Below are 22,749 nucleotides of genomic sequence, written 5' to 3'. Positions count from 1 at the left end.
CTGCTCCTGGGAGATAATTTCTCTCCATTGACACTATCATAAATCATTTGTCATTTTAAACACCTCTATTAAATCTCCCCATCACATTCCCTAATCTAAGATGGATAACCCATGTTTTTCCTGCCCTGAAGAATTACATGGACTCAAAATGTTAACTCTCTGAACAGATGCCGCCGGACCTGCCGGGTTTTTCTGCTTTTCTCCCTGTTTATCCTTCTATAATCAATCAGAAACTCTTCATGATTTTGAACATCTTGATCAAATAGGAACACACAAAGCCTGAGAAAGATACAGAGGAAGGGAGAGACAGAAAGACAGAGAAAAATTGAGAAAGATTTTAAAAAGCAGAAAGATGAGACGGTCAAAGATAAAAGCTGAGAAACAGAGGAAACAAGCAATACAGAGAGAATGATCTAGAATTTAAGGGAGCAGGCTATCAGTTCCCAGCTATGGGGAGCAGAGTCGGCATCTCCACATCAGAGCAGAGGGAACTCAGTGGGCGGCACGATAGCACAGTGGTTAGCACTGCTTCTTCACAGCTCCAGGGACCTGGGCTCGATTCCCGGCTCGGGTCACTGTCTGTGTGGAGTTTGCACATTCTCCTCGTGTCTGCGTGCGTTTCCTCCGGGTGCTCTGGTTTCCTTCCACAGTCCAAAGATGTGTGGGTTAGGTTGATTGGCCATGCTAAAATTGCCGCTTAGTGTTCTGAGATGTGTAGGTTAGAGGGATTAGCGGGTAAATATATGTAGGGATATGGGGGTAGGGCCTGGGTGGGATTGTGGTCGGTGCAGACTCGATGGGCCGAATAGCCTCCTCCTGCACTGTAGGGTTTCTGTGATTCTATGATTCAGAAACTGATCCACAGACACAGCTGGTTTTATCTGCAAATGGAAACTCTGAACAGAAATAACTGACTCATTTGTAAATGTCACCACAATGTGACCTTTGTGACTCTGCCCTGACTCTCTGGACAGATACATAAGAACATAAGAAATAGGAGCAGGAGTAGGCCATCTAGCCCCTCGAGCCTGCCCCGCCATTCAATAAGATCATGGCTGATCTGACGTGGATCAGTACCACTTACCCGCCTGATCCCCATAACCCTTAATTCCCTTACCGATCAAGAATCCATCCATCCGCGCTTTAAACATATTCAGCGAGGTAGCCTCCACCACCTCAGTGGGCAGAGAATTCCAGAGATTCACCACCCTCTGGGAGAAGAAGTTCCTCCTCAACTCTGTCTTAAACTGAACCCCCTTTATTTTGAGGCTGTGTCCTCTAGTTTTAACTTCCTTACTAAGTGGAAAGAATCTCTCCGCCTCCACCCTATCCAGCCCCCGCATTATCTTATAAGTCTCCATAAGATCCCCCCTCATCCTTCTAAACTCCAACGAGTACAAACCCAATCTCCTCAGCCTCTCCTCATAATCCAAACCCCTCATCTCCGGTATCAACCTGGTGAACCTTCTCTGCACTCCCTCCAATGCCAATATATCCTTCCTCATATAAGGGGACCAATACTGCACACAGTATTCCAGCTGCGGCCTCACCAATGCCCTGTACAGGTGCATCAAGACATCTCTGCTTTTATATTCTATCCCCCTCGCAATATAGGCCAACATCCCATTTGCCTTCTTGATCACCTGTTGTACCTGCAGACTGGGCTTTTGCGTCTCATGCACAAGGACCCCCAGGTCCCTTTGCACGGTAGCATGTTTTAATTTGTTTCCATTGAGATAGTAATCCCATTTGTTATTATTTCCTCCAAAGTGTATAACCTCGCATTTCTCAACGATATACTCCATTTGCCATATCCTCGCCCACTCACTCAGCCTGTCCAAATCTCTCTGCAGATCTTCTCCGTCCTCCACACGATTCACGATACAGGCCGCATTGACAGATGTTCTCACCAGATTGTGGTCCCTGGATTTATTTTCTGCTCAGAAGTGAGATGTGAGGTTTGGAACCGGCAGCAGAGAAACAGGAAGTTGTGTTACCTGAGAATGAAACAGCCGGCGTCAGTTTGATGTTATCACCATGAACAGTCTTCCTGTCTGTGAGGGTGAACTCACTCTGACAGCATCAAGAACAACCACACAGATTGCTGCCAGTCTCAGCATTACATTCATCTCCATTCCCATTTTAAACAATAAAGGAGATTATTTGGACTTTTAACACATTCACTGAATTGGGAGATGGACTGAGGGTCATCAGTGGGAGAAATGAGGAGGAATTAGAGAACAAATGAGTTTTCCCAAAGAGGGTTATTAGAAAAGAGGAGATTTAAAGTGAGTCAAGGCCTGTCAGAGGAAGTGGGAGAGAGAAACAGAGAGGATTGAATCTCCATCAATTAAATGTTTTCTCAGACAGCGAAGAGAGATGAAGTGTGTTTGTGCTTTTTCAGAGAGAGGTAATGAGAGAGAGAAAACAATGAATAAGTTTAAGCATTATCTGAAATAGGAAGGTTAAATGAGTGAGTGTTTGAAAGAACGATAGAGAGACATTAAGTGACGAAGACAGTTTCTGAGAGGAGAGAGATTAAGTGAAAATGAGAGAGGAGCGAGGTTAGAGTGTAAGAGAGGTGGAAGGTGAGGTAAGTGTGAGTGAATGCCTGGAGAAAGAGAGACGTTCAGTGAGTGTTAGAGAGATGAGAGATGTTGAGCGATTGAGTTTCTGAGAGAGAGGAGATGTTAAGTGAGTGAATGTCTGAAAGAGAGGAGAGCAGGTTCACACCCAGGGGTCACTGAGAATGATCAAAATAAGGAGATCACCCAGAAAACTACCAACAGGAAACTTCAGCTGAACACATCACTCATTCTTAAATGGTCAGTCAGGGCTCTGGTGCTGCTCAGCTTCTCTCTGTTCTGTTTATAATGGTTAAAGGCTGATAGGAGTGAGGTTTATTTAAAAGGATAGTGTATGGGAAGCACACATCAACAAAACTGAGAATTTTTGGACACACACTGCAGCTCCTTCTCTATCTGGGAATCAAATTGTTGTCTCATTGTCCCAACAGTTAACAGGCTCCTTTGAACGTCTCCAGCTGCTACTTTAATGCAGACTTCAACCAATTTATTTGAAGCCAGTTTCTGTTCAATAAACCAGGACTGACACACACACATTAAAATGTTTTAGACTTTTTTTCATTTTTAGTCTGGAAACCTAAACCTGCCGTTTCACTCTCAGTCAGGAATAGATCCCAGTTTTACACCAATCTTTGACAGCACGTTTCCAGCATTCACCATTGTTCTTCCTGACTCTAAACACAGTTGTAAAGGAGCTTCTTTTCCGTGTCTAGGAGCTCGGAACCATGGAAAAGAGCGACTGGGACACATTTTTTTCACACCTCAGGATTCACCCACACGGGGACTTTGCTGTCAGTGAAAAGTGATGAAAAAGACCAAAGTGCTGTTTGTCCCTCTCAGCGAGACCCTGAAGGACTGGGTCAAGAATGAAGTTCTGTTCCTACTGTGTGACCCTCCCTCAGATTGCCCTTTCTGAGCTCCAGCCTGGTGACGTTAAACACTCAAATGGAAAAGACAAAAATCTACAACAATGATTCAATCAAATGTCTATTTCACATTTATTCAGAATATTAAACCTCAACAGAAGAAAAAAGTCAGAGAGAACATGATTCAGACCTGGATATGATTAACAGCATCGATAAGTGGAGAATCCAAACCTTGCAGTCGTTTGTGAACTTGCCGGTGTTACTTAGCAGGTGGGATGACTGAATAAATCCCTTTCCACAGACATTACAGGTGAACGGCCTCTCCCCAGTGTGAACTCGCTGGTGGTTCAGAAGATAAGATAAATGAGAAAATCCCTTCCCACAGACAGAGCAGGTAAATGGCCTCTCCCCACTGTGAATTCTCTGATGTGTCAGCAGGTTGGATGACTGACTGAATCCCTTCCCACACATGGAGCAGGTGAACGGCCTCTCCCCAGTGTGAACTCGCTGGTGATTCAATAGGTTGGATGAACGAGTGAATCCCTTCCCACACACGTAGCAAGTGAATGGCCTCTCCTCACTGTGAACCTGCTGGTGTGTCAGAAGGTTGTATGAACGGGTGAATCCCTTCCCACATTCAGAGCAGGTGAACGGTCGATCCCCTGTGTGGAGCTGCTGGTGTATCAGAAGGTTGGATGAATTAATGAATCCCTTCCCACAGTCTGAGCAGGTGAAGGGCCTCTCCCCAGTGTGAATTCTCTGGTGGTTCAATAGGGCAGGTGGACGGCTGAATCCCTTCCCACACACACAGCAGGTGAATGGCCTCTCCCCAGTGTGAGTATATTGGTGCGTCAGCAGATCCTTTTTGTTTTTAAAGCTCTTCGCACAGTGGGAACAATTAAAAAGTTTGTTATCAGAGTGAACAAGTTGATGTGTCTGCAGGTGGGATGACTGAATGAATCCTTTCCCACACACAGAGCAGGTGAATGGTCTCTCCCCAGTGTGAATACGTTGGTGCGTCAGCAGATCTTTTTTGCATTTAAAACTCTTCTCACAGTCAGAACATGTAAACATTCTCTCATCTGTGTGAACAAGTTGGTGTGTCACAATGTGGGATGAGCGAGTGAATCCCTTCCCACACACAGGGCAGGTGAACGGCCTCTCCCCAGTGTGAACCCGTCGGTGAGTCAGAAGGTTGTATGAATGGGTGAATCCCTTCCCACAAACAGAGCAGGTGAACGGTCTCTCCCCAGTGTGACTGCGCCGATGAACTTCCAGTTGTGATGGGAAACCGAATCCTTTCCCGCACTCCACACATTTCCACGGTTTCTCCATGGTGCCCTTGTGTTTCTCCAGGTTGGATGATCAGTTCAAGCCACATCCACACACACAACATACACGTAGTTTCACCCTGCTGTGAACTGTGATGTTTTTTCAGGCTGTGTAACTGGTTAAAGCTCTTTCCACATTCAGTTCACTGGAACACTCTCACTCGGGTGTGTGTTTGTCTCGATACTTTTCCGGTCATACTGATGTTTAATTTCTTTGCCCACAGGCAGAACAGACAAATATTTCTCCTTCCACATTCAAAGACCGATGATATTCAGCTCCGAAGGAACTGAATGACTTTGTCAGATGTGATGTCCGGTTTGAGTTTTCTGTCTGCCAATCTTTCACTTCCAATATCCTGTAAAAACAGTTTAGAAAAGTCATCACTGTCAGAACACGATACAAACTCTGAACAGACAATTCTAGTTTCTCTGGAACATTTTTTCCTTTCTTGTTCCCCCAAATCAGTAAATCCCCGTGCCACACACTCTCCCTCCTCCCTGGGCTGAAATCCAAACCCATCTCACCATTTCTTTCCTCCACTCCCAGTTTTCTCCCTCCCTCTCCTCTGTCTGGGTTCAGTTCTCCAGCTCCTGTCTGCAGACTGACAATAAAACCAATGGGTATTATTGGGGGTGTTGGGGCCTCCAGCGGGTGTTTGTGAATCCTCCCCGCCCACCTCCCAGGGTTTCCTTCCTTCCCAGAGATCAGAGTCCTCATTGATTTGAGGCCAAAGTGTAACCTCTTATTTATTGTCCCCCTCCCCCATCCTCTGATGTGAACCATCCTCCAGTGGCTGAGCCAGGATGGGGCCGTTAACCTGGGCCTGTTCCCGGGAGGGAGGGAGGGAGAAGCCCCGCAGCTGCAAACCAGGGAGCTGACAATGATTCTGAAGGGTTTGCGGATCCACAAAGTGTTTCCAAATCCTCCCAGCCACCGCCTAACGCTGACTCCGCTTCTCCGGGACAAACAAGCGCCAAGGACAGCAATGACACTGCGCATGCTCCACATCACAATGCCCGGGGATTGATTGACGGCAGCTCCGGACCAATAGGAGGAGGGGGCGGGACTGGAGGACCGAGCGGGAGTGGCTGGTCCTCCAACCAATCGGAGTGAATGAGAGTCGGGACCTGAAGCATGCGCAGTGCGGGTGAACCAGATAAACCTGTTGGACTTTAACCTGGTGTTGTTTGACTTGTTGCTGTGTTTACCCCAGTCCAACGCCGGCATCTCCACATCAGTGCGGGTAATGGCGACAGACGGCCGGTTTTAGTTTGGAAGGGAGATCAATACGAGGTAGTGGGCGGCGTGCGGGGAATGATAAATGTGGCGGGTGGGTGGAGAGACTTTGTAAACATGTTGTTCAAACCCAAACCCGGAAATGAACTTCCCGGTCCCCCCCTTTGTAGCAAATGGAGCGACAGCTTGTAGTGTTAGACCCGGGCTGACTGCCGCCATTGAGGCTGCATGTGGGAGGCCGGCAGGGATTGTGATCGGAGAGTGAAGCCCTGACGTCACAATGGAATGGGTGAGGGTGTGACATCACAATGGAATGGGTGAGAGTGTGACGTCACAGTGGAATGGGTGACGGTTCCAGATGAGCTGAGACTGGGCTGGAGTCGGGCGATGGCACTGACATGTGTCCCGGTGGCACAGTGGTTAGTGCAGCTGCCTAACAGCGCCAGGGACCCGGGTTCAATTCCAGCCTCGGGTCACTGTCTGTGCAGAGTTTCTACATTCTCCCCGTGTCTGTGTGGGTTTCCTCCGGATGTTCCGGTTTTCCTTCCACAGTCCAAAGATGTGCCGGCGTTGGACTGGGGTAAGCACAGTAAGTAATCTCACAACACCAGGTTAAAATCCAACAGGTTTATTTGGTAGCACAAGCCACAAGCTTTCAGAGCGCTGCCCCTTCATCAGGTGAGTGGGAGTTCTGTTCACAAACAGGGCATATAAAGACACAAACTCAATTTACAAGATAATGGTTGGAATACGAGTCTTTAAACGTAATCAAGTCTTAAAGGTACAGACAATGAGAGTGGAGAGAGGGTTAAGCACAGGTTAAAGAGATGTGTATTGTCTCCAGCCAGGACAGTTAGTGAGATTTTGCAAGCCCAGGCAAGTCGTGGGGGTTACAGATAGTGTGATATGAACCCAAGATCCCGGTTGAGGCCGTCCTCATGTGTGATTGACAGATCCATGCTCACTGCTTCTTGCTCTGGATGCAGAGAGCTGAAAATTTCCATGCAGGCTGCCAGACAGATAAATGTCTGCATTACTGGAGTAAAAATGTGTGGAATATACAGACCGAATTCACTTCATTTCCTTCAGTTGCTGCAAGTCCCCAACTTCCCCCAGAATGAGAAAAGAAATGGAAAGGGGGAAACATTGATTTCCTCCCAGATGTTGTCCGGAGGAGGGAGTTTCACTCTGAAGCTCATTGGACAACTTCCGCATTGTGACGTCACAATAGAGTCCTGCCTGAATCAGCCAATAGGAATCACTCTGCTTCGCGGTGACGTCTCCGGGTTCCAGTGCTCAGGCCCGGGCGCGCGGACCCAGGAGCCCCGCCCCCACCCATTGTTCCCCTCCCCTACATCTCCTTGAACCAAGGTTTCCAGGCAACCGGCTGACGGCTCCGGCAAGAGCAAGAAGCCGCTCGGTGATCTCCCCCTCCCCCCGGCCCGGGACTGCAAAATGTGCGAGGGAGAGGGGAAGCTGCGCATGTGCGGGGGAGAACCCACCCTCTGATCTTCATGCTGAGGTGTTGACCAATGGGAAGAGTTGGAGGACCGGAAGGACTCTGGTCTTCCAGCCAATCAGAGCGCGGGCTTTGTGTGAATGAAGATTGATTTTCAGACAGACTCAAACTTCCTCCTATCTCAAACATCTGTGAGTAAAACACTTTCTTTTCTCCCCCTTTCCATTTCTTTTCTCATTCTGGGGGGAAACTGGGGACTTGCAGCAACTGAAGGGAAAGGAAGTGAATCCAGGGAGGGTGCAGACTCTGGAAAGGTTGGTCCAGGTTTCTCTCTCTCTTAAACCCCAGAAAATGATCCATTTCTGCCCACTGTTTGCTATGAGCCAATCTTCTATCCACGCCAATATGTTCTCCCCGCAGCATGAATTTTTATTTGCTGCAATAACCTTTCATGTGGCACCTCATCAAATGTCTTCTGGAAATCTAAGTACAGCGCATCCACCGGTTTCCCTTTATCCAATTCCCGATGGGGAATTTTAGAAAATTGAACAACACATCAACTCTCTCACTCTGTTAAGACCCGAGAATGAAGCCCAGCAGGACCTGAGGACTCATCAGCCCACAGCTCCAACAGTTTGCTGAGGACCACTTCCCTGGGAATTGTGCTTTTTCAGAGTTCATCCCACACTTCTGTTTTCTGATTTCCAGCTGTTTCTGAGTTTTAACTCTATCCTCTATTGTGAACACCGAGGCAAAATACTTGTTCAATTCATCTCCCAGCTCCTTATTTTTCATTATCAATTCCTGGAATCACTTTCTATTAGACAGTTAAGAAATGAGGTGGAGCAAGTGACTGAAGTGTCAGTCAGGGAGCACTATTGGGAGCACCAATAGTTTCAAAATAGTTCTGGAAAAAGATAGGACAGGTCCACAAGTCAAGGCCCTAAACTGGAGCAGGGCCACTTTTGTGGGCATTAGGCAGGATCGAGCAGATGTCGATTAGGTGAATTTGTTTGAAGGGAAAGGAATGACTGGCAATTGGGAGGTTTTGAAAGTGTGATATCAAGAGTCCAGGGGCAGTATATTCCTGTTAAGATGAAGGGAAAGAATGGTAAATTTAGGGATCTCTGGCAGACAAGGGACATTGAGGCTCTGGTCAGGTAAAAGAAGGAAGCATAGATTGGGTTTAGGCAATCGGGGACAAGTGAATTACTCTGACTATAAAAAGTGTAAGAAAATACTGAGGAGGGAAATCAGGAGGACAGAAAGAGGGTATGATATGGATCTGGCAGGTAAGATTAAAGAAAATTCCAAGAGGTTCTATAGCTATATTAAGAGTAAAAGGGTGGACAGAGAGAGAATAGATCCCCTTAAAAATCAGTATGGCCATCTGTGTGTGGAGCCACAGGAGATGGGTGAGATTTTTAATGAATACTTCTCCTCTGTGTTTTCTGCGGAGAGCACCATGGGTGCTAAAGAAATAAGGGAAACAAGTGATGATGTCTTGGACACACGCATGTTACTTGGGAGGAGGTATCTGCAGCCTTATAAAAGCAAATTACTGCGGATGCTGAAATCTGAAACCAAGAGAGAAAATGATGTTTCTTGTCTAGATGACCCTTTGTCAAAGCTCTGAAACATCAGTTCTTTTCTCTCCATACAGATGCTGCCAGACCTGCTGAGAATGGGGAGAGAGTGTGTGGGATGGAGTTTGACAGCTTTTGGGGAATGAGAGAGGAAAGAATGTTCCATAGAAATTGTCTGTTCTGAATTCCTATCCTGTACTGACACTGATGACTTTTGTAAACTCATTTTCCAGGATATTGAAAGAGGAATCACAGGCTGAAATCTCAAACGTCACGTCGAGACGTGACAGAGTCATATTCCTTGGGAGCTGAATATCATCGGACTTTCAATCCAGAAGGAGAAATGATTGTCCAGTCTGTCGATTTGAAAAGATTTGAAATGTCAGTGTGACTGAAAAAGCATCGACACACTGCCACACTTGAGTGAGAGTGTTCCAATGCACTGACTGAAGAGCTTTAACCAGTTACACAGTCTGAATAAATATCACACCATTCACAGCGGGGAGAGACTGTAATCTTGTTCTGTGTGTGGACGAAGTTTCAACTAATTGTCCACTCAAGAGAGAGGCATGGACACCTGCATCATGGAGAAACCATGGAAATGTGCGGATTGTGGGAAGGGATACAGAGCCCCATCTAAGCTGGAAGTTCATCGGCGCAACCACACTGGGGAGAGGCCATTCACCTGCTCTCAGTGTGGGAAGGGATTCACTCGGTTATCCCTCCTGCAGAGACACCAGCGAGTTCACACTGGAGAGAGGCCATTTACCTGCTCTCAATGTGGGAAGGGATTCAGTCAGTTATCCGACCTCCAGAGACACCAGCGAGTTCACACTGGGGAGAGACCGTTCACCTGCTCTCAGTGTAGGAAGGGATTCACTCAGTTATCCAGCCTGCAGACACACGAACGCGTTCACACTGGGGAGAGACCGTTCACCTGCTCTCAGTGTGGGAAGGGATTCACTCAGTTATCCAGCCTGCAGACACACGAACAAGTTCACACTGGGGAGAAACCATTCACCTGCTCTGAGTGTGGGAAGGGATTCACTAACTCATCTGACCTGCAGACACACCAGCGAGTTCACACAGGGGAGAAACCATTCATCTGCTCTGAGTGTGGGAAGGGATTCACTAACTCATCTGACCTGCAGACACACCAGCGAGTTCACACAGGGGAGAGGCCGTTCACCTGCTCTCAGTGTGGGGAGGGATTCACTCAGTCATCCAACTTGCAGAGACACCAGCGCATTCACACTGGGGAGAGACCATTCACCTGCTCTCAGTGTGGGAAGGGATTCAGAGTTTCATCCCACCTGCTGAGACACCAAGAAGTTCACGAGTGATTCCAGGGGTTGGATTCTGCTGTTATTGTTTCTGCTCTCAATTACATCCAGGACTGCATTTTGTTCGTTCTCACAGTTGGTCAATGGGGAGGGTCGGGGGGTTTCTTTCTGCTGGACTGGCCGGTCTCATGACTTTGCCTCCAGTGGGCTGATGCTCTTTGAGTCTTGTTGCAAATACCTGGTTTCAGATTTCACAAGGATCACAGAGTGACAGGGTGTTAGGAAGTTATAGAGGTTTACAACATGGAAACAGGCCCTTCGGCCCAACTTGTCCATGCCGCTCAGTTTTTACCACTAAGCAAGTCCCAATTGCCCGTATTTGGCCCATATCCCTCTGTACCCATCTTACCATGTAACTGTCTAAATGCTTTTTAAAAGACAGAATTGCACCCACCTCTACCACTGCCTCTGGCAACTCATTCCAGACACTCACCACGACCTGAGTGAAAAACTGCCCCTCTGGACCCTTTTGTATCTCTCTCCTCTCACTTTAAACCTAAAACTAAGAACAAGAAATGTATCGATAAAATGATTAGAGAACAGAGCCAACATTTTGAGTCTGAATGATGCTTCATAAGAGCTGTTATGAAGGGTCATCCATTATCGAAACTTTGGCTCCATTCTTCACAGATGCTGTCAGACCCGCTGAGATTTTCCAGCATTTTCTGTTTTTGTTTCAGATTCCAGCATCCGCAGTATTTTACTTATCTGATAATTTGATTTGGTCTGAGTGGAATCCCCACGACCCTCCCGCAAAACAGAGGGAGTGGTGGCAAAGGGAGAAAAAGGATAAGGATGATAAAGTCTGGGTTCTGATTCTCCGAGCCCATGTAGAATCAACAAAACCAGTGAACCAGTCTATAAAGAACGGAAGTTACCTATCCCTAACAAAAACTGATCAAATAAAAATAATTAGGTTGAGGAAGAGAACAAAAGAATTAATAGATTAAGTTTAAAATCAACTTTATTTTGTTGTTGGACAAGTTTTTAAAAATTATGTAAAGTGATGTAATTGTGTGCCAAGTGTTTTCTGCTCACTCCCCACCCCTTTAGATTCTGTAGAAAAGTTAACCCTTTCAGCAGACAGTTCATTTAGTGATAGAGGTTTCCAGCTTGGAAACGGGCCCTTCTGCCCAACTTGTCCATGCCGCCCCTTTTTTAACCCCTGTGCTAGTCCCAATTGCCCACGTTTGGCCCATATCCCTCGACACCCATCTTACCCATGTAACTGTCTAAACGCTTTTTAAAAGACAAAATTGTACCCGCCTCTACTACTAGCTCTGGCACCTTTTTTCAGACACTCACCACCCTCTGTGTGAAACAAATGCCCCTCTGGATCCTTCTGTGTCTCTCCCCTCTCACCTTAAACCTATGCCCTCTAGTTTTAGACTCCCCTACCTTTGGGAAAAGATGTTGACTATCTCGCTGATCTATGCCCCTCATTATTTTATAGACCTCTATAAGATCACTACAAAGCCTCCTACATTCCAGGGAAAAAAATCCCAGTCTATCCAGCCTCTCTTTATAACTCAAACCACCAAGTCCCGGTAGCATCCCAGTAAATCTTTTCTGCACTCTTTCTGGTTTAATAATATGCTTTCTATAATAGGGTGACCAGAACTGTACACAGTATTCCAAGTGTGGCCTTACCAATGTCTTGTACAACTTCAACAAGACGTCCCAACTCCTGTATTCAATGTTCTGACCAACATGCAGAATGCCTTCTTCACCACTCTGTCCACCTGCAACTCCATTTTCAAGGAGCTATGAACCTGTACCCCTAGATCTCTGTTCTGTAACTCTCCCCAACACACTACCATTAACTGAGTAAGTCCTGCCCTGGTTCGATCGCCCAAAATGTATCACCTCGCATTTATCTGAATTAAACTCCATCTGCCATTTGTCAGTCCACTGGCCCCTCATTATTTTATAGACCTCTATAAGTTCACCCCTCAGCCTCCTACATTCCAGGGAAAAAAGTCCCAGTCTATCCAGCCTCTCTTTATAACTCAAACCACCAAGTCCCGGTAGCATCCGAGTAAATCTTTTCTGCACTCTTTCCAGTTTAATAATATGCTTTCTATAATAGGGTGACCAGAACTGTACACAGTATTCCAAGTGTGGCCTTACCTATGTCTTGTACAACTTCAACAAGACGTCCCAACAAGATCATGCTACAATCCTAGATAACCTTCTTCACTGTCCACGATACCACCAACCTTGGTGTCATCTGAAAACTTACTTACCATGCCTCCTACATTCTCATCCAAATCATTAATATAAATGACAAATAACAGTGGACCCAGCACCGATCCTTGAGGCACACCGCTGGTCACAGGCTCCAGTTTGAAAAACAACCTTCTACAACCACCCTCTGTCTTCTGTCATCAAGCCAGTTTTGTATCCATTTGGCGAACTCACCCTGGATTCCATTAGATTTAACCTTAAGCAACAATCTACCATGCGGTACCTTGTCAAAGGCCTTGCTAAAGTCCATGTAGACAGCATCACCTGTACTGCCCTCATCTACCTTCTTGGTTACCCCTTCAAAAAACTCAATCAAATTTGTGAGACATGATTTTCCACTCACAAAGCCATGCTGACCGTCCCTAATCAGTCCCTGCATCTCTAAATGCCTGTAGATCCTGTCTCTCAAATACCTTCTGACAACTTACAGATGTGAATCACACCGGCCTGTAGTTCCCAGGCTTTTGCCTGCAGCCCTTTTTAAACAAAGGCTCAACATTTGCCACCCTCCAATCTTCAGGCACCTCACCTGTGACTATCAATGATTCAAATATCTCTGCTCGGAGACCCGCAATTTCCTCTCTAGCCTCCCACAGTGTTCTGGGATACACTTCATCAGGTCCCGGGGATTTATCTACCTTGATGCGCTTTATGACTTCCAGCACCTCCTTCTCTGTTATAAGTACACTCCTCAAGACATCACTTTATTTCCCCAAGTTCCCTAACATCCATGCTTTTCTCAACAATAAATAATGATGAAAAATATTCATTTATGATCTCACCCATCTCTTGTGGATCGGCACATAGATGTCCTTGTTGATCCTTAAGAGGCCCTACTCTCTCCCGAGTTACTCTTTGGCCCTTTATGTATTTATAGAACCTCTTTGGATTCTCCTTTGCCTCATCTGCCAAAACAATCTCGTGTCCCCTTTTTGTCCTCCTGATTTCTCTCTTAATTCTACTCCTACACCCTCTATACTCTTCAAGGGATCCACTTGATCCCAGCTGCCTATGCATGTCATGTGCCTCCTTCTTCTTCTTGACCAGGGCCTCAATATCTTGAGTCAACCAGGGTTCTCGACTTCTACCAGCCTTGCCCATCACTCTAAGAGCAATGTGCTTACACTGAACCCTGGTTAAAACACTTTTGAAAGCCTCCCACTTACCAGACGTCCCTTTGCCTTCCCACAGACTCTCCCAGTTAACTGTCGAAAGTTCCTGCCTGATACCATCAACATTGGCCTTGCCCTAATTTAGAATTTTAACTTTTGGACCTGACCAATCATTTTCCATAGGTATCTTAAAACTGATGGAATTATGGTCACTGGTCCCAAAGTGATCCCTCACGAACACTTTTGTCACCTGCCCTTCCTTATTTCCCAAGAGGAGGTCAGGTTTTGCCCCTCTCTAGTCGGGCCATCCACATACTGAATAAAAAATTCCTCCTGAATACACTCAACAAATTTCTCCCCATCCAAGCCTCGAATACTATGTCTGTCCCAGTCAATGTTGGGAAAGTTAAAATCCCCGACTATTACCACCCTATTTTTCTTGGAACTATCTGTAATCTCCTTACATATTTGCTCCTCAATTTTCCACCGACTATTTGGGGGCCTATAGTACAACCCTATCAAAGTGATTTCCCCCTTCTTCTTTCTCAGTTCACCCCTTTTGACTCAGTAGGCGAACCCTCGGATATATCCCCTCTCAGTACTGCCGTGATGTTTTCCTGAATCAAAAGTGCAACTCCCCCTCCTTTCTTTCCTCCTGTTCTGTCTTTCCTCTGGCATCTTGTTTTTAACTTGTTTTTAAATCGCCCAGAAACTCGTGTCTATTTTAGTTTATAATTGTGGATTTATTGGAGCCAGTTAAATGTGGAAATTTTAAGCGTAGCCTGGAGGAATTTGGAATAACTATGAGAATTTTATTGTGTTGTCACCTCAACCCCAGATAAAGAACAAAGAGTTTGCAGGTGGTAACGTGTTTGGGATTTTAAATCAACAAAGATTAGATGTTGCCGATAAAATCAGGCCTTGGAAGTTGGCTGAAAAAGGGTTAAGTTACAATGAAGGATCTTGCATCTTATTTTAATCAAGGAGTTGTGAGTTTGTAGTGCTCTGTCGCTTTAAGAAGCTACAGCTGCGAGAGAGAATGCTGAGGATTCATTGTTTGAAATTTACGAGCTGTGAGAATCTGTGTGTTTTGTTTGTTTTATGTGGATGTTTGTAGATGTGTTTTATCATTGTTTTGGGCTACATTTGTTAAGGTTTATCTTTCTGGGGAATTAACCTTACCTTGAGTCTTTAATTAAAGGCATTTTTGGGAGTTTAAAAACAGGATCACAAGAACGCTTAAGTAATTAATTTTGGTTATTGTTGTTGTAAAGCACATGCTAAGTTTCTCTGTTTGTGTATGGATGATATTTGTGGGTTGAACGCTTTAAGCTTTGAGGTTTTCTGTCTGTGATTTAAATCAAACAGATTTTTAAAAAGGAAGTGTAATTAATAAAGCTTTTTTTTCAAAAGTTATGAACTTGGAGCCATATTTACTGGACAGAGACAGGATTCCAGGATATTTCACTAAACATGCGGGAATTTTAATCCGGATACAATTCACTCATGAGAATGAGTTTTAATTTGTAATGGTTATTTAAAATTTGGGACATGTGAAATGATTCTGACCAATCCTGTGTTGGATTGATCTTGGGTTAAACTTCCTGTCAGGTCCAAAGACACAATTAACACAATGAAAAGGAAAATTCTGGAATTGGATACTGAAGAAAAGAGTTTAAAAGGAGAGATTATTAAATAGAAATGATTCCCAGACCGTGTGGTCGTTAGGTTGGAACAAAGGAAGAGTGCTGACATCCATTTGAAAACTTTTAATCCACCCCTTTTCAAACTCAGTCTATGTACAAAGAAAACCCCAAGGATGGTAGATAAGGGGTTCTGGAAAACATCATGATGGGGGCACCTATCTGTTCATGAGATGATCACAAAGCCCCATGATGTCCAAATACTAATTTCATTGGACCTTTCTGTAATGTGTGTAATCTATCACCATTCTGATTGGATTGTGTCCAGCCGGGATGAGCTGAGTAACTGGATAAGAATTGATTATTTTCTTTGTTGGATGGAGTTACACATGGTCAGCCCCTGTGGCTTCTCCCCGCTGGCGTAACTCAATAAACTATTTGTTGAATCAGGTTTAAGTGTTGAATGATTCTTCTGAGTTCATTCACCCCAACACACTGGGTACATTACCACTTCATCCTTGGGAGTGGCCTGATAGGCCGTGGTCCAGACTACATGTGGCCTTTGGGGGGCCTTTCATGAATCACATGTGTTTGCTTGTTGTAGATGCGCATTCAAAATGCTTGGAAGCACAGATCATGAGTAATATTACAGGGCAATTAGGACTAGCTTAGTGGTAAAAACTGGGCGGCATGGACAAGTTGGGCCGAAGGGCCTGTTTTCATGCTGTAAACCTCTATGACTCTAACTACCTTTTTTGTGGCCTGAAGTTCCCACAATTGGAAAGCAGCCAGATTAGTTAAATAGACAGCATTAATTGTAAGACAATTAAATAATAAATGATTCATTAATATATATGTTATGAAGGCTGGAAATGTAAATTTGAACACAAGTTTATAACTTTTAGAATTATAAACACATTAAGAATGGTTAAAATGCTGTGGGAATTATCAGATGTTCCCTTCTCATGCTGACAGAATAAAGAAAGATGAAAGGACTTGTTAACCTTGACTGGAGGGAATGAATCGGCTCCTGTTCAAGATGTCTCAACATTGAATGACTGATGTGAACCAATTATTGGTTGACACTCAGGCTACCCCAAGCTAAGAGATATCGTTTGAGAGAAAGAATTGTCTTAAAATTAAGACAACGTGTGCAATTAGCTAAAAACCAAACCAATGTCATTATTGACAAGTTATCGACCAATTGGCTAATTCCCAACAATTAGCTGAGGATGGCTTTCTACATTTTGAAAGTATAAAAAGGGGGATTCGAGAAACCAATTTGGTAGAAGTTTTTAAAAGTTAACTTTGTTTATAGTTTGTTTATTAGTGTCACACATAGGCTTACATTAACATTGCAATGAAGTTACTCTGAAAATACCCCAGTCGCCACAATCTGGCGCCTGTTTGAGTAAACTGAGGGAGAATTTCGCATGGCCAATGTACCCAACCAGCACGTCTTTTTGACTGTGGGAGGAAACTGGAGCACCCGGAGGAAACCTGCACTTTACTGTTCAAAAATCTATCTATCCTTGCCTTAAAAACATTCAATGAGGCAGCCTCAACTGCTTCACTGGGCAGGGAATTCCACAGATTCACAACCCTTTCTGTGAAGAAGTTCCTCCTCAACTCAGTCCTAAATCTGCTTCCCTTATTTTGAGGCTGTGTCTCCTAGTTGTAGGTTAGGGGGATGAGCAGGGTAAATACTTGGGGTTATGGGACAGGTCTGGATGGGATTGCCCTGTGTGTCAGGGGGATTATATGAGGTTACAAGGATTAGGCCTGCGTGGGATTGTTATCAGTGCAGACCTGATGGGCCAAATGGCCTCCTTCTGCACTGAAAGGATTCTATGATTTCAGAGAATTGTGAAATTGGAGATTACTGAGATAGGGAGGGATAAGGTCATGGAGGAATTTGAAAATAAGGATGTGAATTTTAAAATTGAAACATGACTTGACTTAAAGCCGATGTAGGCTTTATGGATGAATAGGATTTGGATGAATAGGATTTGGATGAATAGGATTTGGATGAATAGGATTTGGTGTGAGAAAGCAGACGGGCGGCAGAGTTTTGGATGATCTCACATTTCTATGTGGGGAGTGGGGTGAATGTGAGAGGCTGCTCAGAAATATATTGGAATCATCAAGACTAAAGGTAACAGATGGAGTGGGGTGGAGACTGTGGACATTTTGGAGATTGAAATATTTGGTATCAGTGATGGGATGGATATGTGGTCAGAAACTCATCCTGTTGTTAAATCTGACAGCAAGGCCTGAATTTTTCATCCGTTGGGCACACTCACATGGGAGTGCCTGGAAGTGGGTGTAATCAGCCCTGGAAATCGGCCCCGGAAAGTGATCTCATGCTGGCTGGCTGATTAACGGGCAGTCAGTGTGAAACGTGCACTGGGAAAGGCTCAGTGCTGCCGGGTAGGGAGGGAGGGAAGGGGACGGGCACTGAGGAAAGCGAGGGTGCTGTTGGCATTTCCAATACGCTCCCTCAGGGGGACAGCTGCTGCGGAGCCTGTCTCACAGCTACTGACCTGTAAAAAATAAACTGCGATGGAGCTCCTCACACTTGTTGGAGGTGAGAATGGCAGAGATGGGGAGAGGGAGAACCCTTCAAAAGGAATTAACTTCTGTTAGCAGTATTTAAAAGACGCAAGACACTGTGTTTAACACAAAGCTGATTTATTTGACTCTTATCCAGAATATTTACACCTATAACCGGCCTGGTGTTTATTAACATCAGCAGGACCAGACTCCAGTGAATGATATTCAATCCTGCAGGTGATTAACAGCAAACCCAATCATTGTCATTACTTGTGACCGCGCTGGTGTCTCAGCAGATGGGATGACTGAGTGAATCCCTTCCCACACACAGAGCAGGTGAACGGTTTCTCCCCGGTGTGAACTCGCCAGTGTTTCAGCAGACTGGATGAATCACTGAATCCCTTCCCACACTCCGAGCAGCCGAGCGGCCTCTCCCCAGTGTGAATTCTTTGGTGTACGGTGAGCTGAGATGATTTCCTGAATCCAGTCCCACAACGAGAGCATCTGAACGGTCTCTCGTCAGTGTGAATACGTTGATGGGTCACCAGTTCCCCAGAACTTTTAAAGCACTTCCCACAATCCAGGCATTTAAATGGTCTCTCGTCAGAGTGAACCCGTTGATGGGATGTCAGTTCCACAGAACTTTTAAAGCACTTCTCACAGTTCAGGCATTTAAAAGGTCTCTCATCAGTGTGAACTCGCTGATGTTTCAGTAGGTGAGATGACTGAGTGAATCCCTTCCCACACACAGAGCAGGTAAATGGTTTCTCCCCAGTGTGGATTCGCTGGTGTTTCAGCAGATCAGATAACTGAATGAATCCATTCCCACACTCGGAGCAGGTAAATGATCTCTCTCCAGTGTGAATTCGCTGATGTGTCATCAGGTGGGATGACTGAGTGAATCCCTTCCAACACACAGAGCAGGTGAATGGCCTTTCCCCAGTGTGACCACGTTGGTGTCCTAACAGATTGGATAACTGAGTGAATCCCTTCCCACGCTCAGAACATGTGAATGGTCTCTCCCCATTGTGATCTCGCTGGTGTTTTAGCAGACTGGATGACTGAGTGAATCCCTTCCCACACTGAGGGCAGGTGAATGGTCTCTCCCCAGTGTGACTGCGTCGATGAGTTTCCAGGTCAGATGGATAACTAAACGCTTTCCCACAATCCCCACATTTCCACAGCTTCTCCCCAGTGTGACTGTGCTTGTGTCTCGACAGGCTGGATGATCGACTGAAGCCTTGTCCACACACACAACACGTGTATGGTTTCTCCTCACTGTGAACAGTGCTTTTTCCTTCCATATTTAATATTCAATGATATTCAAGTTACGATAAATGATACACCTCTGTCAGCTCCTGGTGTGATGTTTGGTTTCAGTTTCCTGACTGTAAATCCTCCTCTTCTAAAACCCTGTGAAATTGATTTAAAACAAAAACACAGAAGTGAGAGAGAACCCACAAAAACTCAAAGGCAGCTTGTGAAATTGAGCTGAATGAATCTGGTAATTTGTCTGATACTAATGAACAGTGCTGGATTATCATAAAAACCCAACTGATTCACTAATGTCCATCAGGGAAAGGAACCTACCACCCAGTCTGGGTCTGTACAGACTCAGGCCTCTACTTAAGGAGAGTTCAAGACAGTGGGAGAGAACGGGGAGTAATGCAAGAGGTGAGGTTGTGGGGGGATGGGGGAGGTGCTGGTGATGGCAGGAGGAGAGGGATTTTACACATCTATAACTCAGCTGGAGCTTTGACAGAATCTCCCAAACCCTCAACTTCCACCACCTGGAAGGACCAGGATCACAAGTGTGAATGAACACCTCGAAATTCACCTTCAAGTCTCACACACTTGGGGATTTTCACAGTAACTTCATCGCAGTGTTAATATAAACCTACTCGTGACATGATAAACTTTTTAAAAAAACTTTAAACACACTGTTCTGACTTGTCTGCCATCCAGTCCTGGATGAACAGATATTTTATATATTGGGAAGACTGAAGTCACTGGTTTCAGTCTTTGCTACAAACTTCACTCCCCAGCCACCGACTCCATCTCTCTCCCTGATAATTGTCCGAGGCTGAACATGATTGTTCACAACCATGGTGACATGTTTCACCTCAAGAATTAGGAGTCGGCCATTCGGTCCATCAGGTCTTTCACCTCTGTCACTGTTTCAAGTCTGGATGACCGTTCTCCAAACAGTCATTCAGACTCGAAACGTTGGCTCTATTCTCTCTCCAAAGATGCTGTCAGACATGCTGGGATTTTCCAGCACTTTGTTTTTGTTAAACATTCACTTGATTGCAGTTTGCTGTGGGTAAATCCTCCCCTTCTAACCCATGTAAAATAAGTTTCCAAAACCCATCACTCTCAGTCCAGGATAGAAATTCACAACATTGTGTCTGCCTGCTTTCTGGCTCAGGATTACTTAAGCTGGGACACATTTTCATTGGAAGCAGATGAGAAAATGTTCACTAGGCTGACTCCTGTGATGAGGGGGTTTGGCTTCTGAGGAAAGGTGGAACAGGTTGGGTCTTTACCCATTGGAATTCAGAAGAATGAGAGGTGATCTTGGTGAAGCATATTAGATCCTGGGGGAGCTTGACCGGGTAGATTCTGAGAGGATGTTTCCCCTCATGGGGTAATATCCAATTATGGAACAGTTGAAAATAAGAGGTCTCAGTTTACACCATGAGGAGAAACGTATTCTCTATGAAGATCATTAGTCTTTGGAAATCCCTTCTCCAGTAAGTAGTAGGCTTGGTCATTGAATACATTTAAGTCTGTGTTAAGTTCATAAGATATTGGAGCAGAATTAGGCCATTCGGCCCATCGAGTCTGCTCTGCCATTCGACCATGGCTGATATGCTCCTCATTCCCATTTTCCTGCCTTCTCCCCATAACCAATTAAAAATCTGTCTAACTCCTCCTTAAATTTACTCACTGTCCCAGCATCCACCGCACTTCAGGGTAGCGAATTCCAGATTCACAACCCTTTGGGAGAAGTAGTTTCTCCTCAACTCTGTTTTAAATTTGCTGCCCCTTATCCTAAGACTATAAGCTCTTGTCCTAGAATACCCCACAAGAGGAAGTATCCACTCCACGTCTACTTTATCCATACCTTTTATCATCTTGTACACCTCAATTTGATCTCCCCTCATTCTTCTAAATTCCAGAGAGTATAGGCCTCTCTCTCTTCATACGACAAACCCGTCATCTCTGGAATCAATCTGGTGAACCTCCCCTGAACTGCCTCCAATGCCACTACAACTTTCCTCAAATAAAGGGACCAAAACTGTGCACAATACTCCAGGTGCGGCCTCACCAATGCCTTGTATAGTTCCTTACATTTATATTCTAATCCTTTAGCTATAAACGCCAACATTCCATTCACTTTCTTTATAATCTGCTGTACCTGCATGCTGGTTTTCTGTGACTGGTGAACGAGGACACCCAGATCCTTCTGCACTGGAGCACCCTGAAGTCTCTCCCCATTTAGATAATAAATCGCCTTCCCAACACTCCAGCCCAGGCAACATGCTGGTGACTCTCCTCTGCACTCTTTCCAGTGCAATCACATCCTTCCTATCGTGTTCCTCAGTGTTACGTTCTGTCTGATTCTGTCAGTTGATGTTTCTGAGATTCACCTTGGGACACTCTCCTACATTAAGGGTCTGATATAAATCAAAGTTATTTTTAAATCACATTGTAACAGACTGGGGAAGTCAGGATTAAAACAATATCTAGGTAAATGGAGTTTGGTCACAGATCAGCCGTGACCCCAGTCAATAAGAGAACAGGCTCAAGGGGGAGAAATGATTTCCTCCTGTTCCCAATAAACTTGGGCTCAAACACCAGCTGATGAATGGAAAGTGATGGGAGAACTGGGGGGGAAGACACTTCACCAGAAACCAGCACTGGAGCAGAGTTAGAGAGTGGGAGAGGCCCGGGGGGGAAACAACACAGGAAATGGAGTAGCTCATTCAGCCTTTTGAGTCTGCTCTGTCATTCAGTTAGACTCTGGCTGATCAATTAGTCTTTCTGAACTTGAAGAACAAATAGCTGAACAGTTAACTCCAGCTGGTTATAGGGTTATTAACAGCAGCAGAAACACCAGCTGATAAATGGAAAGCCTGTTCCTGTGCTGTACTTTTCTTTGTTCTTAAGTGGGGAGAAGACACTTCACCAGGAACCAGCGATGGAGCAGAGTTAAAGAGTAGGAGAGTCCTGTGGAGAGACTACTCAGGAAATGGAATAGGTTGTTCACCCCTTCAAGTCTGCTCTGTTATTCAATTAGACCCTGGTTGATCCATTAGTCCATCTGAACTTGAACAAATACCTGAATTGTTAACTCAAGCTGGTTACAGCAGTTATTAACAGCAGCAGAAACACACCATAGCTATCAGAATGCACATGGGTCAGTGCAGGATGTGATTACCTGTTCAATAACTGGGGAATCTGCCTCCAGACTTGTGAACTCGCTGGTGTCTCATTAGGTTTTGTGACTGAGTGAATCTGTTCCCACACATGGAGCAGGTGAACGGCCTCTCCCCGGTGTGAACTCGCTGGTGTATCAGGAGATCAGATGAGTTAGTGAGCACACTTGTGTTTCAGCAGGCGAGATGAACTGCTGAATCCCTTCATACACACAGAGCAGGTGAATGGCCGCTCCCCAGTGTGAAGTCGCTGGTGAGTGCGAAGGTTGAACATTCGACTAAAACTCTTCCCACACGCGGTGCAGATGAACAGACTCTTCCCAGTGTGACTGCGCTGATGTGCTT

General features: G+C 45.2%; 3 protein-coding genes across 4 annotated transcripts in view; 1 reads left to right on the top strand and 2 right to left on the bottom strand.

Annotated features, from left to right (window-relative positions):
• LOC144485636 (uncharacterized) overlaps positions 1–5,384 on the bottom strand; it is a 77,327-nt gene extending 71,943 nt beyond the window's left edge. The window contains exon 1 of the mRNA XM_078203739.1: positions 3,715–5,384. Within this exon, the coding sequence (XP_078059865.1) occupies positions 3,715–4,786 (1,072 nt within the window). The 5' untranslated portion in view covers positions 4,787–5,384. The remainder of the gene's footprint in view (positions 1–3,714) is intronic.
• A 539-nt stretch (positions 5,385–5,923) lies between these two features.
• Positions 5,924–15,182, top strand: LOC144485626 (uncharacterized). The gene is made up of 2 exons (XM_078203727.1): positions 5,924–6,697; positions 9,298–15,182. Exon 2 carries the CDS (start codon positions 9,634–9,636, stop codon positions 10,405–10,407), a length of 774 nt encoding a protein of 257 aa, XP_078059853.1. The 5' UTR covers positions 5,924–6,697; positions 9,298–9,633; the 3' UTR covers positions 10,408–15,182.
• A 2,932-nt stretch (positions 15,183–18,114) lies between these two features.
• Positions 18,115–22,536, bottom strand: LOC144485620 (uncharacterized). Of its 2 annotated transcripts, none has more exons than XM_078203716.1 (2): positions 22,407–22,536; positions 18,115–19,375 (listed from the first exon to the last, which is right to left on the bottom strand). In XM_078203716.1, the coding sequence occupies exon 2, from the start codon at positions 19,264–19,266 to the stop codon at positions 18,229–18,231; it is 1,038 nt and encodes a 345-aa protein (XP_078059842.1). In that variant the 5' UTR covers positions 19,267–19,375; positions 22,407–22,536; the 3' UTR covers positions 18,115–18,228. The 2 variants fall into 2 exon arrangements, with proteins under 2 accessions (XP_078059842.1, XP_078059843.1); XM_078203717.1 differs by lacking the exon at positions 22,407–22,536 and adding an exon at positions 21,384–21,668.
• Positions 22,537–22,749: the final 213 nt, after the last annotated feature.

The sequence above is a fragment of the Mustelus asterias genome, unplaced genomic scaffold (assembly GCF_964213995.1).
Source record: "Mustelus asterias unplaced genomic scaffold, sMusAst1.hap1.1 HAP1_SCAFFOLD_201, whole genome shotgun sequence".
NCBI classification, from domain to species: Eukaryota; Metazoa; Chordata; class Chondrichthyes; order Carcharhiniformes; family Triakidae; genus Mustelus; species Mustelus asterias.
This window is presented reverse-complemented; position numbering and strand designations above follow the sequence as displayed.

Excerpts from the sequence above, each read along its gene's own strand:
- LOC144485626 (XM_078203727.1), top strand. The coding sequence starts at position 9,634 with ATGGACACCTGCATCATGGAGAAACCATGGAAATGTGCGGATTGTGGG.
- LOC144485620 (XM_078203716.1), bottom strand. The coding sequence starts at position 19,266 with ATGGAAGGAAAAAGCACTGTTCACAGTGAGGAGAAACCATACACGTGT.